The sequence below is a fragment of the Anabrus simplex genome, chromosome 2 (assembly GCF_040414725.1).
Source record: "Anabrus simplex isolate iqAnaSimp1 chromosome 2, ASM4041472v1, whole genome shotgun sequence".
Classification (NCBI taxonomy): Eukaryota; Metazoa; Arthropoda; class Insecta; order Orthoptera; family Tettigoniidae; genus Anabrus; species Anabrus simplex.
In genome coordinates, this window is record NC_090266.1 from 977,475,904 (window position 1) to 977,498,787 (window position 22,884).

The window sequence follows — 22,884 nt, forward strand, 5'->3', positions numbered from 1 at the left end:
TAGGGTAATTTGAGGTAATACCTACAGACGTGAGTAACGTTCAACCCCCAGGCCTGTAGTATGACTGCAAGATAAACAGCCAACCAAATATGTAGGTTGCAATTCTGCAAACTACAAAAATATTTTCTTGCGTACTTCCAATGGATTTTTACTGTGGTATTGTTATGCGGAAGATGTAGTAACATTTTTATTGTATTGGCAATAAGGTTAGGTACTGAAAATGTAGTGAATTTTAGTGCGGTGGGATACTTGTTCCCGGGTGTTTTCGTTTGTTAACGCTATTTCTTTTGAAACTGCATTACCGGTACTAGAGTCCAATATTAGACTTTTAATAGCTCAGAAAATAATTAGGACTTAAATCTACATATATGAAGACATTTTTAAATGAATTAAAATGCATAAATTGTCGTAGAAAATAAAAAACTAAAAATGTTACATAGACACAGAAGGTAAAATTCAAGCTATGTATCTTATCAAATAATTTCCTACCACACAATGTAATTTTGTGTTTTCTCTAAAACTAATTATGAAGATGTGCAATATGGCAAAAGTAAAGTTTATATTTTAAGTAATGTTATCTGTCTGTTATCGCTACCCTTAGATAACTTTTTCATGAAAATAACTACTGCAAATACACTGCCTGACAAAAAAATTGAAGCACCCCAGAAGAAATGGTCGGGCATCATTGTAACTTTATACACACACACACACTCCATCGGTGGCTATGTAAATTATTAGAGTTGCAATTCTCTGTGACAGGTAGAATGGCCACCAGAGTGCATTAGTGGTGTTCGTGTTTAGTGTTGTTATCAAGCCTGGTAGGGTATAAAAGGGTCCTAAACAGCGTCAGATGTTGAGTGATCACTGTGAAGGACACGGAGATGCCGCGTACTTGTGTGAGACAGAATTATCAGCACTTGACAGGTTTTGAAAGAGGTCTTATTGTGGGTCTCCATGTGGCCAGCTGCTCAAATCGTGCAATATCCAGATTTGTGGGGCATTTGGATGTGACAATGGCCCGATGTTGCACTGCATGGGAACTTGAGGGCAGGCATACTCGTCATCGAGGTTCAGGTCGACCACATCTGACCACCACAAGGAAGATCACTGTACTCTGCACCAAACACATCATAATCCCTTCACATCTGCGCCTGCCATCCGAGAACAAGTAATGGACTCCCTGCAATATTCTGTGTCATCCTGCACCATTGGTCAGAGACTACAGACAGCCGTACTAGCTAGGGAATTGCAGTCCCATGCATAGGCTGCCGTTAACACAACACAGACAGCTGCATGAGGAGTGGTGCCGTGACTGGGAAGCATGGACTGCATTGCGTTCAGTGATGAATCGTGGTTCTGCACTACCCAGGATGACCATCGTATGCGAATATGGTAGTGACCTGGGGAGAGGTCCCATTCTTCCAGTGTTTTGAAGAGGCACAGCCGTGTTATTTCTGGCATCATGGTGTGGGGAGTCGCTGGATATGACTTCAGTTCATGGCTGGAAGTGATTGAGGGAACTTTTACGGCACAATGGTACATCACGGACATCGTGCGTTCTCATGTGTTACCTCACATGCGACAGTATTGAGGTGCCATTTTTCAATAGGACAATGCACATCCACACATGGCATATGCCTCTATGAACTGTCTCTTGAGGTACTCCCGTGGCCAGCAAGATCCCCAGATCTGTCCCCGATACAACATGTGTCTGACCAGCTTGGATGTCAACTCCGTCCCATTGCCAGTATGCAGAATATCAAGTACTAGTTACAACAGTTGTGGGCCAGCATGCCTCAGGAGAGGATACAACACCTTTATGACACCCCTCCCATCCGAAACAGTGCATGCATCCAGCCCAAAGGGGGTGAAATGTCATACTGATAAGTGGGTTCGTGCCGCCAAGTTCTTTGTAACCTGATTGTTCAATCACTGAAATAACATCACATACCCTCTCAACACGTGAAGTTTCATTTTATTTCCTCCTCCCATTCTGGGTGCTTCAATTTTTTGTCAGATAGTATAATAAAAGAAATGTTTCACAATTTAACATGCTTTTTCATTTGAAAATTCAAGCGATCAATTAATTTTCTGTTCCAGTGTAGATAGGCTATCTCTTCATTAGTCCCAATAACCTCTGCATCCATTTCTTCTCAGCCCCCGACAAACTTCGTTTCTATTTCCCAGTTTCATCAGAAAGGTGATCTTCGACACTCATTGAGGGGACTATATTGACAGATCTTCAATCTTCATCTGGGAAATGTAAGATGGAAGAATGCCAATAAAGAGAGCAAAATGGAAGAAACAAAAATAAAGATGAATACATGTGGTAAAAGACTAGGAACACATCACAAACACAAAAGGAGAAATGGAACCTAACAGGTCAATATTAAGCAACTGAACAGAACAAACAAGTGACAAATTAATTCATGTATAGAAAGATTAGGAACATGTTGGGAACACATAACTGGATCAACACAGTGATAACTCAACATTAGAAGTGGGAGTAACAGAAAGAAGCAACAAGGACAAACATGAAAACACAATAGGGAAAGCAAAATCTCCACATCTTCAAAGTTAATAATCACAAAAGACTGCAAGCTGCTTTGTGTTTTTCACACTTCTTCAGGCCCTTCAGAAACACATAAATGAAATATCACTGTAGGATATCATTGTAGTGGTCTTTCCAGGTGAGAGGCGTGCAGCTCTGGAATGGAGGCATGGCAGTAACAATCGATCATTCTTGAAGCTGTATGCATAGCTCACCACATTCCAGGGATGTTCAGCATACGGTAGTTTGTTAGACACTCACCTCCTATGCTCTAGATTGCACAACGGGCTGGCAATTAACGGTGCTCTAATACAAGAGATCTGTGTCAGTAGATTTACTGGCATGTTAAAGAAATCATTTCCTTAGCAGAATTCTGCCATTTTGGCATCTCATTGAACTGATAATAGTTGATGGGATGTCAAACATACACACAATGGACTAACAGCTCAGTACATCATATTTTGCATTTTACTCTCTCAGATAGAAGACTTTTACACTATTGCTTATATCACAGTTTCCTTCATTTAGAACTGTTAGGCTCCTCAGTCTGCTGAAAGTAACTTTGAGTAAATACATATATAAACTACCTGAAAGAGAAAACATATGGTAACAGTATTACACCTGAAAAAGAAACAACTTAATACAAGAGACCTGTGTTGGTAGATTTACTGGCATTTTAAAGAACTCCTTTCCTTGGCAGAATTCTGACATTTTGGCAACTCAGAGTTAATTTCAGCAGACTGTAGAGCCAAACAGTTATAAATTAATTGAGTCGAAACTTAAAAGAGGTGGCTTCAGATATTCAAAAAAAGAAGTTTTCTTCATCCAACATTTCTTCCACCTTGATCATCTGTATATTAGAATAAAGTATATTCATTCTTCATTCATAGTTGTCTTTGTTCTTTTCATCTGTTGCATCCAGCAAGAAGTACGTAACAATTTTCAGGACCGGATGACTTATCTAACCATACGCAATCTTTATGTTTGTGTAGGTCAAAGTGTTGCGCTTCATATCAGAGCTTAGCATTGAAGATGTAGTCCTTGGACAGTATGTTGGTGATCCCAGTGGAGAAGGTGAAGCAAAACTTGGATATTTAGATGACAAAACTGTTGATCGTTCTTCCACAACTCCAACATATGCCTTGGCTGTTCTGAAAATTAAAAATGAGAGATGGGATGGTGTACCATTCATCCTGAGGTGTGGAAAAGGTAGAGTACCAATTGATTGTATTAGACTGGATTGTAATTGTTTTACCACAGATTTCCTGTCCATTGCACAAGTCAATTGTCCTCAATCTAGAGCTGCATTGAGGTGAATGTAATTGTATTATTGAGTCTGTTATTAATGGGCTTAAGGGCTATCACTGGGTCCTCAATATGAATAGAACTAAAATACTGATTCTATTCTATGATGCAAAGATGGGAGGAAGGACAACAAAACATTTTATATATTCTGTTTGTTAAATAGAAAGTAGTCAGGGACAAATTTCTGTTCATTTCAAATTTCAGAGTTGTCTACTGTCATTTTATATATTTTCAGTTGTTTTGTCAGTGATTAAGAAAATGCAGGGTACCTACGTTTTCCTGTTTCAAGTGTTAAGAGGTATGGATAATGTTCTAATATGCTAATAATGAAGAAAATTGGTCACTTATGTGGAGTTGGAAGATAAGGAAGTTTACAACTGCTAATCATTTGAATGTGATAGTGTACACTGATGGGCACCTGCAAGGGGAACCAAGGAGTGGGGGAGGGATGTGTTTGACCCTCTGGAATTCTAAAAATGTTGACATTCAATTGTTTAATGTCATACCAGATTATGTCAGAAACTGAAGTTACTGAGCAACTGTTATAATAGGTAATGATGTGTTTCTGAAATATGAAAGTGAGAGAAAAGACATTGGCAAGTTCTTAATGCAGGAAAATATATGAGGCACTCTTAAGTACAAATTATTGCTAAAATCATGGGCTACAACTAACGACTTTAACGGGGATTTGCAAGCTGGAGCCAGCCAGGCATTCAGACACCTGTGGTTGAAAAATGATTTTACGTAGCTATGCTATTCTCGCAAACTGAAGGGTGCCGTTGTCAAATGTGTGTTCTGTTGAAGCCGAGCATTAACAGAGTTCTTCAAGGGTCATTCATTATGAAACCTTTGATAAAATACAACGACTTCAATGCCAGCGCCAAAGATCATATAAAATCAAATTGGCACAGACAATCATCAGAAAAGGCAAAAATATTTCTGGATATCTATGAAGGAAGTCAACTCACAGTCGCTGATCAAAACAATAATTGTAGTCTCCATCATCAGACTGAACAAAATAGAAATAGCTGGAACCAGTTTTGACAACCATTATTTTCTGTGGATCTCATGGTATCTCACTTCAAGGGATTTATTAGAATTCTGCCTGGAAGCTGGAGATGTACTATAAGAAGATCTTTCCCATTCTGCAAAAAAAAATAAAAAATTACAAGGCTCATCAAATTCAAAATGAAAGCATTTTGAGAACAGGAATTATGAGAGATACTGGTTACGGAAGCAAATTCGTACAATGCCTTCTCTGTTTTTGTTGATGAGACAGATGACATATCTGGAACCAAGCAGCTACCTATTGGAATTGGATTCTTAAAGAATATTTCTGTTGATGATTTTCAATACATGAAATGTGTGAAGATGGAGAATGGACAGTGATGGTGAAGTGAAGATGATTGTTGATGACATTTGTGATGCCCTTCAAAATCAGTTCAAACACCAATTAGAGTGAACCACTGCTGCTAGGAGCATCCCACAATTGCCAATGTTGATTTGATTTTAAATGTTCATGATGAGGGAGCAACAGTGGCAGCAGGATGAGGAAGCTACATGATTGCAGGATGAAGCGAGGGGGAGAGCTTCACTGATTATAGGATTTCTGTGTTGGAGACCTGTTGTCGGGTATTTGTAACCGGAGATTGTAGATATGGTTTATGATAGTGGGGAAGGAGTAGAAAGATTGAAAGTCTGCGGATGGAGTATCATAAGGGATTTGGATGGTTGTGCGCAGTGTTTGTTGGTCTAATTTAAGGAAATGTAAATAATGCCAATTATTTGTGATCAGCCATGTCAGGGAAATATGTTATGATGGGTTAGATGTAGGATTTCTGGACGTTTAGGATTTTGGAAAGTTTGAGCCCCACGTGTTACCAGTAAGAATATGGAGGACTCGAAGCATTGTAGGTCTATTTTATACATGTCATTGAGATGCCATTGGAAGTTGTCCTGGAATTTAATTCCTAGGAAATTGAGGAGATTGGTTTTTGTGAATGGGGTATCATACATTATTAATGGGACACGGTGTCTTAGACGAAAAGACAGGATTTCTTTCAGAAGACTATAACTTGGTTTTTGGAGGAATTGATGGCTATGTTCCAGCAATTTAACCATGTTTCTAAGGGATATGGGTATGACTGGAGCTTTTCAGTTAAGGAGAGAGTGGTATGAGTGATGGTTAGGATAGCTAAATCATCAGCATACTGTTAGAGGCAGAGTGGAGTTTTAGGGTGAGGAATATCATGGGTAAATGTAATGTAGAGAAATGGTGTGATAGGGGAGCCTTGTGAGGGACCTGCTGTCATCTGGGTGGTGTATGAGGGTGTAAAGTGGATTATAATTTGGGCAGTTCTGTGTAATATTGGGCTACTGATAAATCTGATGGTGTTGGGCCTGTTGTGTAGGGGTAGCATGTCTGCCTCTTATCCAGAGGCCCCAGGTTCGATTCCCAGCCAGGTCAGGGATTTTTACCTGAATCTGAGGGCTGGTTCGAGGTCCACTCAGCCTACGTGATTACACCTGAGGAGCTATCTGACTGTGAGATGGCGGCCCTGGTCTAGAAAGCCAAGAATAACGGCCGAGAGGATTCATCGTGCTCACCGTATGACAGCTCATAATCTGCAGGCCTTTAGGCTGAGCAGTAGTCGCTTGGTAGGCAATGGCCCTTCGGAGCTGTTGCGCCATGGGGTTTGGTTTAGTTTGGTTCTGTTTGGATAAATCAGATGATTGTGGTAGAAAGTGGGAGATGGCAGAATTTATATACACTGACTGACAGAGCAAATGCAGCACCAAGAAAGAGTGGTTCGAAAGGGATGAAAGTTGGGGAAAAAACAGAGACGGCACGGACGAATAATTGTTGTTTATTTCAAACCGATATGCAGGTTACACAATGCACACGGCATCGACTCAGTAGGATGTAGGACCACCGCGAGCGGCGATGCACGCAGAAACACGTCAAGGTACAGAGTCAATAAGAGTGTGGATGGTGTCCTGAGGGATGGTTCTCCATTCTCTGTCAACCATTTGCCACAGTTGGTCATCCGTACGAGTCTGGGGCAGAGTTTGCAAACGGCGTCCAATGAGATCCCACACGTGTTCGATTGGTGAGAGATCCAGAGAGTACGCTGGCCACGGAAGCATCTGTACACCTCGTAGAGCCTGTTGGGAGATGCGAGCAGTGTGTGGGCGGGCATTATCCTGCTGAAACAGAGCAATGGGCAGCCCCTGAAGGTACAGGAGTGCCACCGGCCGCAGCACATGCTGCACGTAGCGGTGGGCATTTAACGTGCCTTGAATACGCACTAGAGGTTACGTGGAATCATACGCAATAGCGCCCCAAACCATGATGCCGCGTTGTCTAGCGGTAGGGTGCTCCACAGTTACTGCCGGATTTGACCTTTCTCCACGCCGACGCCACACTCGTTTGCGGTGACTATCACTGACAGAACAGAAGCGTGACTCATCGGAGAACACGACGTTCCGCCATTCCCTCATCCAAGTCGCTCTAGCCCGGCACCATGCCATGCGTGCACGTCTATGCTGTGGAGTCAATGGTAGTCTTCTGAGCGGACGCCGGGAGTGCAGGCCTCCTTCAACCAATCGACGGGAAATTGTTCTGGTCGATATTGGAACAGCCAGGGTGTCTTGCACATGCTGAAGAATGGCGGTTGACGTGGCGTGCGGGGCTGCCACCGCTTGGCGGCGGATGCGCCGATCCTCGCGTGCTGACGTCACTCGGGCTGCGCCTGGACCCCTCGCACGTGCCACATGTCCCTGCGCCAACCATCTTCGCCACAGGCGCTGCACCGTGGACACATCCCTATGGGTATCGGCTGCGATTTGACGAAGCGACCAACCTGCCCTTCTCAGCCCGATCACCATACCCCTCGTAAAGTCGTCTGTCTGCTGGAAATGCCTCCGTTGATGGCGGCCTGGCATTCTTAGGTATACACGTGTCCTGTGGCACATGACAACACGTTCTACAATGACTGTCGGCTGAGAAATCACGGTACGAAGTGGGCCATTCGCCAACGCCGTGTCCCATTTATCGTTCGCTACGTGCGCAGCACAGCGGCGCATTTCACATCATGAGCATACCTCAGTGACGTCAGTCTACCCTGCAATTGGCATAAAGTTCTGACCACTCCTTCTTGGTGTTGCATTTGCTCTGTCAGTCAGTGTAGTAGACCTGGATGCCATAGTCAGAGGTTTTGTCTACATTCAGGCATACCAGCTTGGCAGTTCTTCTGGGACAAAGGAATGGGTTGAGAGAGGCAGAGATGTGGTGTTGATTTTGCATGGCATGGTGGTTATGGAAGCCTATTTGGGATTCGGGTACAAGTCCTAGGGAATTGTGACTAGAGGACATTCTCTTACCCAGTCTTCCTTCTAGGATCTTGGATAGTTCAGAGAGGAGGCTTATAGGTATGTATGAATAGAGGTCAGAGGATAATTTATTGGGCATAAGGAAGAGGAGGATATTGGCTTTACACCAGTGGTTGGAGTAAGCACCGATGTGTAGTATGAAGGTATAGATAATGCTTATTAGATGAATGAGTATGGGAGGGGCTTCTTGAATATGATGATCTGTCTGTCTGTTAGGTCATCAGCCCAGAGGCTGGTTGGATCCTCAAATAGCACCACCAAAGGTTATGCGGTTATAAGGAAACCCCAAAAACCAATGGCAGCACCAAAATGAGGCGTACTAGGCAAGATGAGGAGTGAGGTAGTTTGCCATTGCTTTCCTCGCGAATATGATGATATGAAATGTGATTGGAACCAGCAGAGATGTTTTTCCTGAATTTCAAAAAATTGTTTAATTTCACTGAGTGTGATAGGGGAATTTAAGGAGTGGGAATAATCTACTTGGAGGAAGTGATAAAAAGAAGTTCAGGGAGATCTGACTGGACATACATATTCATCTGGGTGGGCAAAGTTAGGACCACAGGAAGAAGAAAATACTTTAGAGTCAGTGAATAAGTCTGCTTTATCTTTATCTGTAATTGGATGATTAGGAGGGTTCATTATAAGTAGGGAGAGACCTATTATTTGTAGTAAGTCTGTGGAAAGTTGTCCAAAATTTTTGAGTTTCATGTAAGTCAGCTAAGTCATTGCATGTTTCTGTCCAGAGTTTATGTTTTATTGCTTTAACCCTTTCCCACCCGCATTTTCACTCCGCTTATCCCCAGGTTTCTACCTATTATTTCGCAAAAACTTAAACAGACCGTATTGTTTCAGAAAAAGTTAAATACAGTAAAAACTATTGGTCACAATCAATTCAAATTTTCAATAACATTAGAAAATATACCATCACATCCATGTCTCTGTTTATTGAGTCATAATGTGTTCCCCCCCCCCCCCTCCTCCTCGTGATAATCGACACAGAGACAGTCTGCATTTGTCACATTCCCATGTTGTCTGAATCCCTCAAAACCAATAATCACGTGATTTTGGAAGTGGAATGATGCCCATGTATATAAGATTTTATTTCATCTGGGCAAGGGTCTTCCCATTCTGTTTTTATCTTACCGGAATGCGACTGTTTGAAGACTGCATTGTTATATGCGCAATAGGCTATGTCACTGAATAGTTTTTCTCCTCCTAACATAACTAAAAACAATCTCTTTCCCCTAATTCTCTTTCCGAAATATGCGCAGGTTCAACATCATCCATTTAATCATTCGGAGTAACGAAACGTAATATTTGTGTTACCTGAATTGCCGTGGCATCGCCATCAGGTCCGATTTATCGATATTCGTTTTCATTCATATCACTGTTATCACTAAAGTTATCTTCGTTGATACATTATTCACTCATTAAAAATTCACCTGCACCCCTACTCAAGGATTCTGTGTCACTTTTTTCACCCATATTCAGCTCAGTTTCAATACACGCGATATTCAATCCCGCCATGTTTACGGACGAAACAGCTGACCCGCGCTCGCGGAAGTTCAAGACCGTTGCCTAGGCAACGTCAAGACAGATTATCTCTCTTCATTTATTCCCTAAGGCTTGTAGATTGCACTGCGTGTTCACAAATGCCTTATAAACACTTCTCTGATGAGAGAAATAAAAAAACTATCGCACAGATCGCAGACGAATGCAGATAATGCAGCCGGGCGCTTTCGGGCGCTAAGGACCGGAAGGCTAAATGAACAGTCGGGTGCTTTCGGGCGCTAAGGGCAGGAAAGGGTTAATGTATGTGCAAGCACAACATAGTGTGTGTCAATGTAGAAGTGGGGTAGTTGGGTCCTTCGTTCAAATATAGGTGTGGTAGTAATCATGCACAAGTTATGGGAGGCGTAAGGCTTTGGGTGGGATTGGTGATTTGGAGGGGTGATAGTAGTGAGAATAGCGTGTTCAATTTTGGAAACGAGGGAATGAAGAGCGGGTGCTGATGTATGAGGGGGTGAGTTTTGAAGTATTCGCATAATGGTTCTCTGGTAGTTATGCCAGTTAGTTTGGGGAATACTCGGGGTAGGAGGTTGGGGGGGGTCACTTATGGGGGATGACTCCTGGCAGGGTAATGAGGGCAGGAGCGGGGTCACTACCAATATGTGTTAGCTGCTCAATGATGGGAGAGTTAGTGAGGGAAGGTGAGAGGATGAATATGTCAGGAGTAGTGTTGTATAGCAGTAAGTTGGAAATGGAAAAGTATGTATATGCCACAGAGATAGTCACATAAAAGTTTAAAATCCTGATTCTTTCTTGGGGTATTAGGATTGATGATAATATATATGAGAATTATATTTTCAGTAAACTTAGACCTGATATATTTAATAAAATCTGAAGAGATTGTTTTTTTAGAAAGTAAATAAATAGTGACTATTACAAAAGAAAAAGCTGGGTAAAGATTTCTAAAAGTAGGTATTCGGTGAAGTTATTTGAGAATAGAAATAAATGTTGCCTAACTGTGAGATCTTTTTTTAACTCCTATTTCTATGCCTCAAAAAAGATTAAAGGATCTAAACTGCAGAGCTTGATCTGGCATCAAAGAGGTCTCATTGAGTTGCAAAATATCCAGGGCATATATGGAAAGGGAGATGTCAAAAAGGGCCAACTGGAATTTATTGACCTTATGTGTACATATTAAATTTTAATTTCTCTAACGTATGAAGTGGAACGTCAGTGTGCATATTAAAGACCAACCGGGCGCTTGGGCTAGGATGTGAGGTCAGTGAAAAAGGAGGATGTTCTGAACTTATTTGCTAACGTGGCGAGACTATTAGATGGCCTGCCACTGCCAAAAAGTGTCTTGGAAAGGTGTGCCGATCTAACTGATGAGCCCAAATGGCATGCTCTGGGTGAAAGGCTGTATACATATGGCCTAATAACCCATTCTGTTGCTCTAATTTTATTTTATAAAATTTACTTTCAAATGATACTTTGAAATGAAATTTAATTTCCTACCTCTCCCCTGAACCTGCTCACAAGGTTTGTTGATATTTGCAAGGCTTGCAGGCTGAACGTTGAACGGCATAACAGTGAATACATCCCTCCGCATAGGATTGACGTAAGGAAAGGCATCCGACCTTCTGTCCATGTGCCTATCATTGATGGTCTAAATAGCATAAGCCAAGAAAGTGGTTGGATGGCTGGTTTTTCTTTGGTTGCCCTCGCTAAAATTGTCATTGCTCATTTCCTTTTTGTCAAAGATTGATGTTTCATATACCTGACCTTCATAACCCTGACATGGGGAGGACTAACCAAAGGAGGTGACATTTTAGAAAAGAATTGAGTTTATCGTGACAAGATGTCGATGAGTGTGTTTGGGCTCCGGTAAAAAAAATTTATCTTACCTAAGAACTAAAGTTTTGACGTGAAACACTAAACACAAACTTTGTAAATGTCCAAGATATTGCTTCAGTACAGTAATAGAATGGTAAACATAAATGTCTGTTTCATTAACTTGGTTGTGTATTATTGTGCTCTTTCAAACAGACTAAAGTTTCCTTTTTCTGGAGAGTGAGGATGAATTTTCTGTGAAAATTCCCCACTGTTACCAGAAATGTGGGTGAAAATCAACTACTTTTTATAAAGATATATCTGAGTGAAAATAGTCAGGATTAAATATGCTACAAAATTCTTTTAAGAAAATGGAAGAATAGAAAAATGGACTGGATGTCTTGGTTAAAAGTTATGGTTAGTTGTTGTCAAAAATTCCTGCAATCAGTAGGATTACCAAGAGTCTGGCTCCTCGACTGAATGGTCAGCATAGTGGCTTTCAGTTCAGAGGAACCTGGGTTCGACTCTCGGACAGGCCAGGGATTTTAACCATGTATAGTTAATTCCTATAGCTTGGGAAATGGCAGTTTGTGTTTAATACACATCTTCATTTATGCACAACAAATTATACTACCAACACCACAGAAACATGTAATAGAGAATATACCTCTCCACATAGGGTTGAGGTAAGAGAAGGCATCTGCACCTTACGTCTATCATTGATGGTCTAAATAGTGTAAGTCAAGAAAGTGCTTGGATGGCTGGTTTTTCTTTGATTGCCCTCACTAAAAATTGTTATTGCTCAGCTCCCTTTTGTCATAGATTAATGTTTCATACACCTATACCTTCCTTAATAAATGTTCTTTACAATGGTGAAATCCATATCAAAGGTGATTCTTGGGATCAGCCCATACAAACATAAACAGACACCTAACAGGGACTTCATTTTGTAATCTTCTTTGTGAATAGGTCGCTCAGGATCACGTGGAATCAACATTTGTTGGCTTTCTTTTTTGCCCAGTATTTTATCATATGCAATGAATGGGTGTGTTTCTGTTGCTCTGAAAACAAGTATGTCATGTGGACTTTCTCTCTTCTTCCTCGAACCTCCACGTTTGTGTGAGATTGTTGTAATAGTATGTATGGCTGAATTTTTAAAATACAGATATCTTCTATTAATACAAAACTTGTTGTTTCACATGTGTATTTAGTTGAATTGGTCATCATCATCATCATCCTCCTCCTAGACTTTACTCCACAAGGGTGAGGACCAGTAACATACGGTGAAAGAAATATTACAACTACTAATAGACATTCCGGATCACATGGCGTACACCGAAAGATAGTATAAAGGCCTCGGTATGTTTCACACTACTTGGGAAGCCAAATTGCAGCATATTAACATTTGCAATAAATTAATGCTTGCAGTTAATAGCTACATTAATGCAACTAAGAACCTGAAGCAAGAATGTCTAACTTCTTTGCATGATCTAAGTATAGAAATGAATGATCAAGTTATGTTCAAAAGTAGTCACTTCCCAATGTAAGGAAGGTCCGACAGTTACTATGAGACAGATAAGTTTCAGTCATCAATTATTATTATTATTATTAGCGTATGATGTGTACATGACAATCAAAATATACAAATATAATACAAAATATACAAATATACAAGTTGGTGACAGCATCAGGACTTCACTTTTATATTTTAATGTCCAACTTTTTTATCCATGTAATCACCTCTGGTGTTACTTCAAAAAATTCCTCCACAGAGCCAGGATATGCACGTAGGGGGCACTCTTGAACTATGTGCTTGATAGACTGCACTTGAGCACCACAGTCACAGCAGGGAGAATCTACCCATTCCCACAGATGTAAGGCTGCGCTAGTCCTACCGACACAACATCGGATCCTGTTCGGGGTTGACCAAACAGCACGGAGCAGACTAAAGCCAGCCAGTTTCATGCTGGGGTCGGAGATATCACATAAGCCACTGGGTGATGACATCCTCCACTCTTCTCTCCAGGCATTCCTGGGATTGAACCAAAGACATGAGAGGTCCAAAGCTGTCTTCCACGCTGGTTTTCTTGATTTCAGCCTAGTTGTAGTGTGCTGCTTTATATCCTGGTGTATAGGAAGGGCCTCATTCTTCACTATTCTGCACCATAAGCTATTAAGTGCTTGTTGTCTCCTTATATGAGGGGGAGAGATGTTGCAAAGGACAGGTAACCATTGCACTGGAGTTGAGTGTAGCGTGCCGGATACAATACGCATAGCCTGGCGAAGTTGGATATCAATTAGATTGCAGTGAGAGCTATTTAACCATATTCCAGCACAATACTCAGCTGTAGAATACACCATGGCCAAGGCGGTAGTTCGCAAAGTATTGGCGTCAGCTCCCCATGAAGTTCCAGCTAACTTGCTCAGCAGGTTATTCCGAGTCTTAAGTTTGGCGGCTGTTTTTTCTATGTGACTTCGGTATGTCAGTGATCTGTCTAATGTTACACCTAGGTATTTTGGTGTACGATTGTATTTCAAAAGTTGATTCCTGAACCGTATCCTAGGTTGATAAGTAGCCTCTAAGTTGTTGAGATGGAACGCGGCTACTTCCGTCTTCGAAGGACTTGGCTGAAGTCTCCACTTCCTAAAGTATTCATCCATCATCCGCAGATCTTCAGACAGTATATCCTCAGCCTCCTTGAAAGTAGATTGCTGTACTGTTAGGTTTATATCGTCGGCATAAATGAATTTTCGAGCTGTAGTTTCTGGGATATCATGGATGTACAAATTGAACAGTATAGGGGCTAAGACTGAACCCTGCGGTAAGCCGTTATTCAGTTTGTGAAATCTACTCCTGGAATTTTCAGAGAATACCTGGAATAATCTATTTCTCATTACATTATCAATGAGAGTAATCACCTTAAGACAAGGTACAATCTTAATGAGCTTCAGGAGGAGACCCTCTCTCCAGACAGTATCATAGGCCGCTGACAGATCAAGGAAGACAGAAACATTTTAAAATTTCTTCTCAAAACCAATCTCCAGATATGATGTTAAGGCAAGGACTTGGTCACTACAGTCTCTCTTGGGGCGGAACCCAGCTTGCTTTATTGGGATCAGGTGTTCAATTGCAGGAGCTATCCTGTTCAGAATTAGCCTTTCCAGTAGTTTATATGTAACACACAATAGCGAAATTGCCCTGTAGCTCTGGGGTAGAGAAGGGTCCTTTCCTGGCTTCAATATCAAGATGATTTTGGTCCTCTTAAATACTGGGGGTACACGTCCAGTGTGCAGTATACTGCTAAAGAAGGACACCAGCCAGCGTACAGTTGCAGGGCCACAGTTCTTCAGTAGCTCTGGATATACACCGTCAAATCCAGCTGCTTTACCATTCTGGAGGGACTTCAGGCCATGTTGTACTTCCTCTGGGGAAAATGGACGAGAGTAGATGGTATGAGGTTCAGCTTCTTGTCTTAACCGCTTGAGCTCAGATCGAATTTTTCTGATGTATTTCTTATCTTTCATGGGCTGCCGCATAAAAGAAAGGACGTTGGGCTCTTCTGGGAATACACGCCAGGGAAGAAATGGATAAGAGATTACCGAGGCTTATCCTGTGTGGAATGGAGAGAGGCCATCAAGATGACTGCAAATTTGTGCGCCATTTGCTCTATGTCGGGAAGGTCCCAGGACAGCACCCTCTATCGGCATTGCCACAGAGAGCACAAAACTCTAGCCCATGTCCAGGGTGCCTGTTCTCATGGGGAGGTGTTGAGAAATTCCCGCCATCATTCAATACGGCACATGATCGCGAACTCACTGAGAGATCACCGTTTCACAGTGCACTAAGAGGTTTCTGGCCTAGCCACCAATGGGAGTAACAGGCGTATTGACATAATAGCCTTTCAACCAACTAGCAAGTAAGGATTGATCTTAGATCCCACAGTACACTTCGAGTCGCACATTGGCCAGCCTGAAGAGGTGGACGCAGAGAAGAAGTCAATTTACTGGCAAACCATAAACTATACGACATCTCTGTCAATGGAGTCATGATTGGTGCTCAAGGCACAATCCCTAAATTTCTTGTACAGAAGTGAGATTCTCTTGGTCTCAACTGGACATGACTTCACAACATCACTATCGCCACAATACTAGGTTCAGTAACCATACTCAATTATCATCTATGTCCGACTCATTGACTGAATGGTCAGCGTACTGGCTTTCGGTTCAGAGGATCCTGGGTTCAATTTCTGGCCGGGTCGGGGATTTTAACCTTAATTGGTTAATTCCAATGGCTCGGGGGCTGGGTGTGTGTGGCGTATTCAACATTAGAAATCATCCTAGGTAGGGCCCTCATCTTCACAGACATGCAGGTTGCCTAATAGGCCATCTACTAGAAAAAAGACCTGCACCAGGCCTCTCCGGAGGCCATACGCCATTATTATTATGATAATCTATATAGCGTCTGATGAGATGTACATCATGCTATGTTCCAAATTTATTTCTGAGCCTTATGATTGTTGTTGTTTCTATCTGGCACATTCTAACAAATTCCCAATGACTTGGAAGACATAATTATTTTGTAGCTGATATACTTTGTCCTTGTGGCAGTCTCCTCATGGGGGAAGTTGTATTAATTAATAAGATTTCCTTGAAGACAATATTAGCTGTTTTCTTCCTGATGTATGTACAGCCAGTATCAAACTTTATTTCATTATTTGTTTGTAGCACTCAATGAACGGAAAGCAGAGGTTCGCATCCAGTACCAAGATGTTCCTGGGGATATTTTCCATGGTAAAGCAAAGAGAAATGAGCTTGTGATTAGAGTTCAGCCAGGTGAAGCTGTGTATGTTAAACTCATGAACAAGACACCAGGCATGACTTTCGATCTGGAGGAGACTGAGCTTGATTTAACATATGGAAGTAGATACAAGGTATGACATCTTATGTAAGAGATGATGATGATGATCCTTGTTTAAAGGGGCCTAAGATCTAAGGTTACATATGAGAGTGACACTGTTTAAATAGAGGTGAGAATCAGAAAACTAGCATGTGATCTAAATGAAAGCCAGTAGTACTAAAGTCCTGCATGAATTAATCAGAACAGAACAATAACATACATTTTTAAAATATTATTTGCATTTATTCACCTAAAATATATCTTTGATATTTGCTAATATGTCCTCCTTTCTGTTTCATAAGTCGCTGCATACAGTTTGACATAAAGTCCATAAGCTTTGAGCTCATATTCTTTAAAAGTTCATTATCATAAACCACACTGTAACTAGAGACTCTATCATGCGCATTTTTGTGGAACAGTCTCCTTATGCAAATAGCCCACAAGTTTTATATTGGATTAATGTCAGGGGAGTTCCCTGGCAATTGTAAGACATGAATATTGTTCTCACTGAAGAATTTCTTGACTTGTTTTGAAGTATGGCAAGGAATGTTAACTTAAAATCTTTCAGGTCTGCCAGACACATAATTTCACTATAATATACCTGTGAAAAAAACAAGTTATTAAACAAGGAATAAATACACACTATTAAACAAAGAAATACATGTTCATTCTTAAAAGAACATCACCAGATTCTATCAAGTCACATTCAATATTTGAAAGTACCGTATTCATGTTTATTTCTGTCCAAACTTCTTAGAATCTCCTCTAGTTGGACTTGAGCCATAAGCCGTGGTTTCAATCATGTAGACCCCAATAGCTGCGTACCCAAGCAAACAGCAAGCTCTGGAGGGGGTGAGATTTAAACGAGAGGATGTATCGAACATTTGTCACAGGTTGACAAACTTTTCTTTTCCAGGGCTGGAATCTCCTGAAATTTAATCAGTTAATCTGCCACTAAGCTGAATTCCACAGATCTGACACCACACGTAATTAAGATTATAATTATACAGTAACGGGGGCTGATAAAACTATTTACTTGTGCTAAACCGAGAGATATGCGTATTAACGGGAGCATTGCAGGTTATAAATTTCATCTTCTTTGTCCGTATTGAAGATCTACTTGTGATACAAATTCTTATAAGTTTGTTAATTACCACCTATTCAATACAATAAAAACATAGTACAAACTTCCATATTTATTAAGATGTTTATATGGTACATGTTTCGCTCCTTTTTCGTGAGCATCATCAGCCAACTATCATTCACTTAAAGTTGTATAAGATCATGAAATAATTCTTTTGGATCAAGATTATTCCTATAAAACTAATTGACAAATCTTATAATATTTTAAAAGTCACACAACAATAAAATTATGTCTTTAAGTTAAAACTTTTTGTCTAAAATCTATCTAAGTCTAACATTTTACTGATGAAACTCATCTGGTGAACATCTTCTAAATTGTTTAAAAAATAAAAAATAAATAAAAAATAAAAAACTTGTGAGATCTGGCTAATTGTATTGATTTATGTTGCTTAACTTGTATGATTGTCGTTAAAACTTCGTAAACTATATTGACAATTTTCTGCAGTTGATAATTGTCTAAGTTATGGACATTTGACTTGTTCTCATTGCTGGAGTAACATTTATACAAATGTATTGGCATTAATTTTATAGTGTCAATAGGATAATATTGTTCGTGAACAAACTTGTTGATGAAACACTTTCTAATATGATATTGGATTTAAAATGTTCTCGTATGTTCCAAAATGACTTGTTGGTATATCTGTAATGAAAGATAAAAGAATTATATGTTTATGGTTTTGATTATAATTCTGTATAACTTCTTATTGGAAGAATTGTCACTTACTTTTCTTTCTACTGTGTAATTGTTTGGTGTTACTCCTAGCCTCTTGAGAACTACTTGTTGTTCTGTTTGCACTTCTTGTATTATATGAGTGAGTGTGGATGAGTTTACGTTTTGGGGGGAGTGGGAAGGGGAAGTTAAGGTAGGCGGTGCATTGATAGCTGCAGTAGATTGTGGAGGGGATTGTCTAGGAGAAGTAAGGGGAGGAATTGAGTTTGTTTGCATCATTAAGCCATTAACTTTTGTTGGATTAAAATGTTTATAGAATTTATTTATATCTGATTTAAGCATTTGTATTAGTTCCAGTAATTGTACTAAGATGGGGTTCTTTATTTCAATTTCGTCATTTAGGTTTTTATTTTTGTTGTATTGTTGATCTAAATGAAGGTATATGTTTTCCAAATCCGTCATTTCTTTTCCTTTTTCTACTCTTCTTAAAATCTTTAAATCCCTTTCAATAGTTGTAAAACTGTGTCCAGTTTCTAGCATGTGTGCACCCATTGCAGAATGTTTTTTGTGTTTGGCTGCATTTACATGTTCGAGATATCTTATCATAAAGCTTCGGCCAGTTTGGCCAGCGTACGAAAAATTGCATTCTGTGCACACGAGCCTATATATTCCAGATCCTTGATATTGATTACTATTTATATTAACTTTATTGTGGTTGAAGAAAATATTTCGGTTCGTGTTTTGGGTTTTGAAGGCAATGTTAATATCTAGTTTTTTGATGGTATTAGTGATTTGGTATATAGCTGGGTTAGTAAATGTAAAAGTTGCAAATTTGGATTTCTTATTTTTATCTGGTATAAGATTAGTGGCCAATTTTATTTTCACCTTATTAATGATCTTGTTAACCATTTCTGTTGTATAACCATTATTGAGTGGCAGATCTTTTATGAAATTAAGTTCTTTCTTTAAACTCTTACTTGTTAGTGGAATTTTTAGGGCTCTATAAACCAAACTCAAAAATGCTGCCTGTTTGTGAGAATTGGGGTGGAGTGACTTGTTTTTAATTGTTATTGGAGTAAACGTCGCTTTTCTATAAATCTGGAAATCAAATTTATTTCCTGCTCTCTTTATATTTATATCTATAAAACTTAGCAAATTGTTCCTTTCATCTTCTTTAGTGAATTTTATGTTACTGTCTAATTTATTTAAAAAATCCAAAATATTATCACTATTGTTCAGTTTACTGTCTATTATAACAAACGTGTCATCCATGTATCTCAGCCAAAGGTTATGTTATTCAAAATTTTTAACATGTTCCAAATGATCCATATAAATGTTAGCTAGTATACCTGATGAAGGGTCACCCATTCCCAAGCACATTTGGTGATATATCTTTTGATTAAATGTGAAGTAATTATTATTTAAAACAAATCTCAATACATTTATGAATTCTTCTATTTCACACCTACTTAATTTGCTATGATTGAATAAATTTAGTTTGATTATATTAATGGTTTCATTGATCGGTATGCAAGGGTACATGTTAGTTATATCATATGAACACATATTATGATGTGGTTGCAGTTCGAATTTATTAAGCTTATCACAGAATTCTATTGAATTATTGATTGTAGAATTATTGTAAAATTTATAGTGCTTTTTTTAAAAATGATGTATAAATTTAGAAGTCTTATACGTTGGGCTATTCATGCAGTTGATTATAGGTCTCATAGGTATATTAGCTTTATGGACTTTGGGCATGGCTCTGGCTGTCGGTATCTTGGGATTCATATTTATCAGCTTCTGACACTCTAATTCATTAAAGAGGAAAGACGAATTTTTAAGCAGTTTCTTTAGATTCCGTTGAATTTTGACTGTAGGATCTTTCTGTATTATCGAATAGGCTCCATTTGAAAAAAATCTTCTGTTTTCTTAATGTAATCATACTTATTTAAAATAACTGTAGTTTCCCCTTTAACAGCTTTGGTTACTATTATATTGCTTTCGTTGATTTTAGTCTTTAATTCTTTGATTTGTTTTGTGAGGTCGGGATTTAAGTCGTTATTTATTTCTTTTACTAAAGTTGGAAGTTTCTTTTTAACCTCGAATCTTGTATCATTTTGCGATTCTAAAGGCAATTTCCCTATATTAGATTCTACTTCAGCTACAGTGGTTATTATGTCTTTTATTTGATGATGGTTAGGCCAATTAAATTTTGATCCTTTATTCAGTAAGCTCATTTCACTATCCGTAAAGGTGATATCTGACAAATTTACAGTGGTTGGGATGTTTTTAAGGTCTGAGTTAGTCTGTTTTATTCTTGTATTATGTTTTTCAGATTTTGCTTTGTTCTCTCTTAAATGTGATATTTTGTTTTCTAGAGTTTTTTGTTTCTTTTCTAATATACCAACGAGTTTCTCATTAGTAAATTGTTGTACTGATTGCCATTCTAACGGGGTTAAAAGCTCAGAGATTTCTAAGTGTGTACGATAAAGTTGTAAGTTTAAAAACGACTTTTTTCTGTAATGTATTTTTATCTCGCTCTTTAGCCAGATTTTGTTTACTTCGTTTTGAGTGTCTGCTAAATTTGGCATAGATAAGTTTCATCTTTGTACAGATTTCAAAAACTTTGGTACTAGTTTGGATTTTGAGCATTCTTTTAAAAACCATATGTCTTTCGTGATCTTACTAATCTTAACCTTAAGATTAATGAATCTGAATAGGTGGTAATTAACAAAATTATAAGAATTTGTATTAACGGGACCAGCCGTTAACATCTGGCAAGCTCTCACAAAGGAAGAAGGTTTGTTTACTGGTACTTTCCCTCGGAGCTGGAGACCTCGAGAGACTATAAAGTCTGCGCAGTGAAGGCAAGGGCTATCCTATTGCTTTTGAATGCCAATTGTGACGTGTCGTGATTTGCGAGCCGACAAGGCAGTATCTTTGTGAAGTCTTTGTGAAACTTGAAATAGAATCGCTGTGATTTAGCTCACAAGAGTGAAACATGCTAATTTAGCATGGTTTCTAATGTGATTATACCGATGTCTCCAAGAGTAGATATCTGGCTGTTCCTATAGTTATTGTATTTCAACCTTCTGTCGACAGAGGGCAGCTCCCTCTGTCGCGAGCGTGAAGGATCTTTTCTCGGCGAGACCTTTTTAATATCTTCTCCTTGAAGTAATGTTGGGCTGTTTATGCTGGGGAAAGAAGAGATGTGTCACACACACACAGGAGCGGCGTTTTTGCTTTTCTTATGGTGGTTTTATAAGTTTAAAACTATGCAAAACTGCTGCATCATTTGCATGCTTCGCTGAATGATATTGACGGTAATGTAACGTTTTAAATTTATTTGATGTATTATCTTTCTTTTTATTATGGCCGACCGAAGTCCATCTCGGTACTCGAAGCGAGAATGGCATGTGTATGAGTTGTGTAGGTGATTGTGGTGCATCAAAATCTGGTCTCTGATTATTTTAAATGAATTTCTCGATGAAACATTTTGCCATTATTTGGAGGTATGGTCTGTGTGTCGGCCAGGTCTATTCTAGCCGTACGCAGTATGTAGGTGATGGATCTACGCGTGATCGTGGGGTCACAAACGTCCTACTGTCATTTGCCCTAGGTGGGCTATATATCTACTACTGATGTGAGACCTTATTGATGAAATGTTGAACTGCACTCCACGAGTTGCCTTGATTTTATTTACTCGCACCAATCTGCCGGAATTATTTGCCTTTGGGGGCAAAAGGACTGCGTGATTGAATGAATGTGTATATGAATGAGCTGAGTGCCAAGATGACATATCGGTCTGTTGAATTTATGTCTATTTGTGTCCTATCGCACCTCCTTTTCTCCTGGGTGCGAAGTCTTTATTTTGTATGGTGTGCATCCTAGTTGTTTACGACCTGGAGCTCGCCATGTTGGTTTATTTCTTTCATGGCCGTGTGCAGGTCCATGTTTTCTGTTATTGTTTTGCTTTGCATTCATTGCTCCATGGAGCATTGTCTTTGCCCCTCGTAGATTATTTCCTTGGTCTGGCAGTTTTCTGATTTAATCACTTTATTATTTTATCTGCTCCTTGGTGTGTGGGAATCGATATGAGAGGGGTATTGTTAAAAAAAAAGGTGGATATTGAAAATGACTCCCACGCTTGAAATTGCGTTTCTATTCCTCGCCGAAGGAAAGATTGAATAAAGATTGAGTTAATGATATTCAGCTCGCAGTTTTTAGTAGCGAGGTCAGTGGTGGAATAAATGCTATCATCTCAAGAGTAACTATGCCCTATGCATGTAAGAAAAGATGAGGTCACGAGACCTTGGTATGATTATCTTTTGGGCTGACGCCGAATATGTATGTATTACATTATTATTACTGGTTATTTCATCTAATTAATCCCTTTAATTTACGTTACATTACAAAAAATTCTCATCTATCATTTATACGGATTTTTACTCGTAGTAGTGTTAGTTGCTGCTTTAATTGTTTGAGGAGAATAGCGTTTTCAGCTCAGGGCTATGTCTTTCGCCCTTCCTGATTGGGGATCCACGGCAAATTTGTTTCCCCACGATGGTTGTGATTCACTATGTG

General features: G+C 39.5%; 1 protein-coding gene across 3 annotated transcripts in view; it reads left to right on the forward strand.

Annotated features, from left to right (window-relative positions):
* Zw (glucose-6-phosphate 1-dehydrogenase Zw) overlaps positions 1-22,884 on the forward strand; it is a 320,290-nt gene that overhangs the window by 265,914 nt on the left and 31,492 nt on the right. For all 3 annotated transcript variants that reach the window (XM_067141795.2, XM_067141797.2, XM_067141796.2), the window contains exons 7-8: positions 3,544-3,760; positions 16,313-16,518. In XM_067141795.2, the coding sequence (XP_066997896.2) occupies positions 3,544-3,760; positions 16,313-16,518 (423 nt within the window). The remainder of the gene's footprint in view (positions 1-3,543; positions 3,761-16,312; positions 16,519-22,884) is intronic.